The sequence below is a fragment of the Bos indicus x Bos taurus genome, chromosome 10 (genome assembly GCF_003369695.1).
Source record: "Bos indicus x Bos taurus breed Angus x Brahman F1 hybrid chromosome 10, Bos_hybrid_MaternalHap_v2.0, whole genome shotgun sequence".
Classification (NCBI taxonomy): Eukaryota; Metazoa; Chordata; class Mammalia; order Artiodactyla; family Bovidae; genus Bos; species Bos indicus x Bos taurus.
In genome coordinates, this window is record NC_040085.1 from 19,177,345 (window position 1) to 19,181,226 (window position 3,882).

The 3,882-nt window shown below is 42.0% G+C and overlaps 1 gene segment (V, D, J or C); it reads right to left on the reverse strand.

Moving 5' to 3' along the window:
• Positions 1-927: 927 nt before the first annotated feature.
• Positions 928-1,692, reverse strand: LOC113899570. The segment is given in 2 exon segments: positions 928-1,310; positions 1,579-1,692. Coding segments are annotated over 2 exon segments (429 nt in total).
• Between the last annotated feature and the right edge of the window lie 2,190 nt (positions 1,693-3,882).

Here is a 3,882-nt window from a genome sequence, read left to right on the forward strand (position 1 = left end):
CAGCTTAACAATTCTGTACATGTTTTCTGTACAAAAAAGACCACTCAGGGTCTTTTTTCAAGTCATTACAAATGGTATTATACTTTTAATTTTGAGGTCCACATGTCCATCACTAATATGTAGAAATAAAATTGATTAGATACATTTATCTTATTTCCTATGGTGTTGAACTCAATAGGTCTGAGAGTTTTGGGGGGTATGTTCTTTGAGATTTTCTATATAGATAATCATATTGCCTGGCATTTTCACTTCTTTTCTGGTCCAAGACTGTCTTTACATCTGCTTTCTTTATTGCACTGGCTTTGACATTTAGCTCTGTGCTGAAGGAGAGGGATAAGAGTGGATGTGCTTGCCTTGTTCCCAGTCTTAGGGAAACATATAAGGAAACATAAGTCTTTTGTTAGTAAGCATACTGCTAGCTATGGAGGAACTTCCCCACTATGCCTGTGTTTCTCAAAGTCTTCACCGTAGTTGACTGTCGAATTTTGGCAAAAGTTTATTCTACATAGATTAATATGATGTAATTTTTCTTCTTTTATCCTGTTAATATGGTGAATTTCATCAACTGATTTTCAATTTGAAGTAATTTGCATCCTTGAAAAAACTCCATTTGTGCTTGGTATATTACTCTTTTAATATAGATGAATTTTACTTGCTAATATTTTTAAGAAATTTTATGTCTGTATTCATGAAATATGTTTCTCTGCAGTTTTCTGTTATGATCTTTGTCTGATTTTAATTTCAGGGTAACACTAGCTTCATAAAATGAGTGATGAACTCTTTTCTCCTTTTTTTTCTGGAAGAAATAGTGTATAATTCATGCTAATACTTCAAAAGATTGGTAGAATTATCTAGTAATACTGTCTGAGTCCAGGGATTTCTTTTTGTTGTTGTTAAAAACTCAATTTCTTCATAGATATCATGACTTCAGCTTTCTCTGGCCCCTGCCCTGAGGAGAGATGAAGAGGAGAGACCTCTGGAGCCCACAGTAAGGTTTGGGGACAGACAGCAGGTGCTTCCAGAGCACTGTGCCTCTGCACAGAAGTAGGTTCCTGCATCTGAGAGCTGGGCAGCCGCGAGGTGCAGGGAGCCGTGCTTTCTGGTCTCTCCAAGCCGACCTGTCAGTCTCTGCTGCGTCTTCACATCCCCATCCTTAGCTAATATCATCAAGAAGACAGGGATTCCCCCAGGGCTCTGCTTATACCACTGTAACCTGTAAAAAGTGCTTGAGGAATTGCAGTACGTGGTGAAGTTCTCTCCTTGTAGAGGCAAGAATTGGGGAATTTGACTTATCTGTTGTCCGTTCACTTCTGTTGAGAAAACAGTAAGAAGTATCAGAGAAAGTCGAATCAGATGTCTATTCTCTCAGCTCCAACGGTCTCTCTCATTCTTCTTGTGTATTTTTCTCCTTCTTTCCATGTCTCCCTGCCCATCTCCCTCCATCTTTCCACTTTTTAGTTTCAGAGTTTTTCCAAACATCCTGCTCTCTATCAGAAAATCTCATTCCTATAGTTTCCTGCAGATAATATTTCACTGTGCAGAATTCCCTGGAAGCAATCAGGGAAACCCCAAACTCACGTGGTATTTGCATCCATAAGATCAACACTGGTGCTATGAGCAGCATTTCCCTCTTCTCCCTCGTCAGGAAGAGTTGCTGAATCTGCCTGCTCCTAAAGGGTTTCCCTTGTTCAAACTTTTCCAGCCCCACACACGTTGCTGTGGTCTACACTGCCTTTTGCAAAGAAAAAAGAAAGGAGTGACTGCCATTTGAGACAGCCAATCAGACTTAACCCCTATTTTACTCACACATCTTAAAAAACAGGGCGGGTTTGCGGATGCTGCCCCCCTGTGGCTGGATCTAAAATTGCTGACTTTATAACCAATTCTTCACAGAATGCTTTCTAGTTTATGTGGTATATATGTTTGTCAAAGCTTGAAAAGAGTTTACTCAAGCTGATATTGTTTGGGGAGAAACAATTTGCCTTTTAAAATGGGATTTTTTTAAATGTAAAACTAGGGCATCAGGGGAAACAATGGAAACAGTGAGAGACTTATTTTAGGGGTCTCCAAAATCACTGCTGGAGAAGGCAATAGCACCCCACTCCAGTACTCTTGCCTGGAAAATGCCATGGATGGAGGAGCCTGGTAGGCTGCAATCCATGGGGTCGCTAAGGGTCAGACACGACTGAACGACTTCGCTTTCACTTTTCACTTTCATGTGCTGGAGAAGGAAGTGGCAACCCACTTCAGTGTTCTTGCCTGGAGAATCACAGGGACGGGGGAGCCTGGTGGCTGCAGTCTATGGGGTCACACAGAGTCGGACACGACTGAAGTGACTTAACATAGCATAAAATCACTGAGATGGTGTCTGCAGCCATGAAATTAAAAGATCTTTGCTCCTTGGAAGCAAAGCTATGACCAACCTAGACAGCATATTAAAACGCAGAGACATTACTTTGCCAACAAACGTCCATCTAGTCAAAGCTATGGTTTTTCCAGTAGTCATGTATGGATGTGAGAGTTGAACAAAAAGAAAGCTGAGTGCCAAAGAATTGATGCTTTTGAACTGTGTTGTTGGAGAAGACTCTTAAGAGTCCCTTGCACTGCAAGAAGATCCAACCAGTCAATCCTAAAGGAAATCAGTCCTGAATAGTCATTGGAAGGACTGATGCTGAAGCTGAAACTCCAATACTTTGGCCACCTGATGGGAAGAACTAACTTATTGCAAAAGACCTTGATGCTAGGAAAGATTGAAGGTGAGAAGAAAAGGAAATGACAGAGGATGAGATGGTTGGATGGCATCACCAACTCGATGGACATGAGTTTGAGTAAGCTCCAAGTGTTGCTGATGGACAGGGAAGACTGGCATGCTGCAGTCCTGGGGTCACAAAGAATCGGACATGACTGAGCAACTGAACTGAACTGAACTGAGGGCATCAGGAGGAAATAAAATGTTTCATTTCGTATTTCCAGTTTCATCAGAATCATACATGTGTGTCTCTGCATGTACTAATAGAATGTATTAGATTATAGACAGTTGATAGAGGTATAGAAAAGACTCATAATTTATTGTTAATAACCTAAGATCATGAAATGGAAGATCCGATCAGTCACTCAGTCGTGTCCGACTCTTTGCGACCCCATGAATCGCAGCACACCAGGCCTCCCTGTCCATCACCAACTCCCGGAGTTCACCCAGACTCACATCCATTGAGTCAGTGATGCCATCCAGCCATCTCATCCTCTGTCGTCCCCTTCTCCTCCTGACCCCAATCCCTCCCAGCATCAGAGTCTTTTCCAATGAGTCAACTCTTCGCATGAGGTGGCCAAAATACTGGAGTCTCAGCTTTAGCATCATTCCTTCCAAAGAAATCCCAGGGCTGATCTCCTTCAGAATGGACTGGTTGGATCTCCTTACAGTCCAAGGGACTCTCAAGAGTCTTCTCCAACACCACAGTTCAAAAGCACCAATTCTTCGGTGCTCAGCCTTCTTCACAGTCCAACTCTCACATCCATACATGACCACAGGAAAAACCATAGCCCTGACTAGACAAACCTTTGTTGGTAGAGTAATGTCTCTGCTTTTGAATATGCTATCTAGATTGGTCATAACTTTCCTTCCAAGGAGTAAGCATCTTTTAATTTCATGGCTGCAATCACCATCTGCAGTGATTTTGGAGCCCAGAAAAATAAAGTCTGACACTGTTTCCACTGTTTCCCCATCTATTTCCCATGAAGTGGTGGGACCAGGTGCCATGATCTTCGTTTTCTGAATGTTGAGCTTTAAGCCAACTTTTTCACTCCCCACTTTCACTTTCATCAAGAGGCTTTTGAGTTCCTCTTCACTTTCTGCCATAAGGGTGGTGTCATCTGCATATCTGA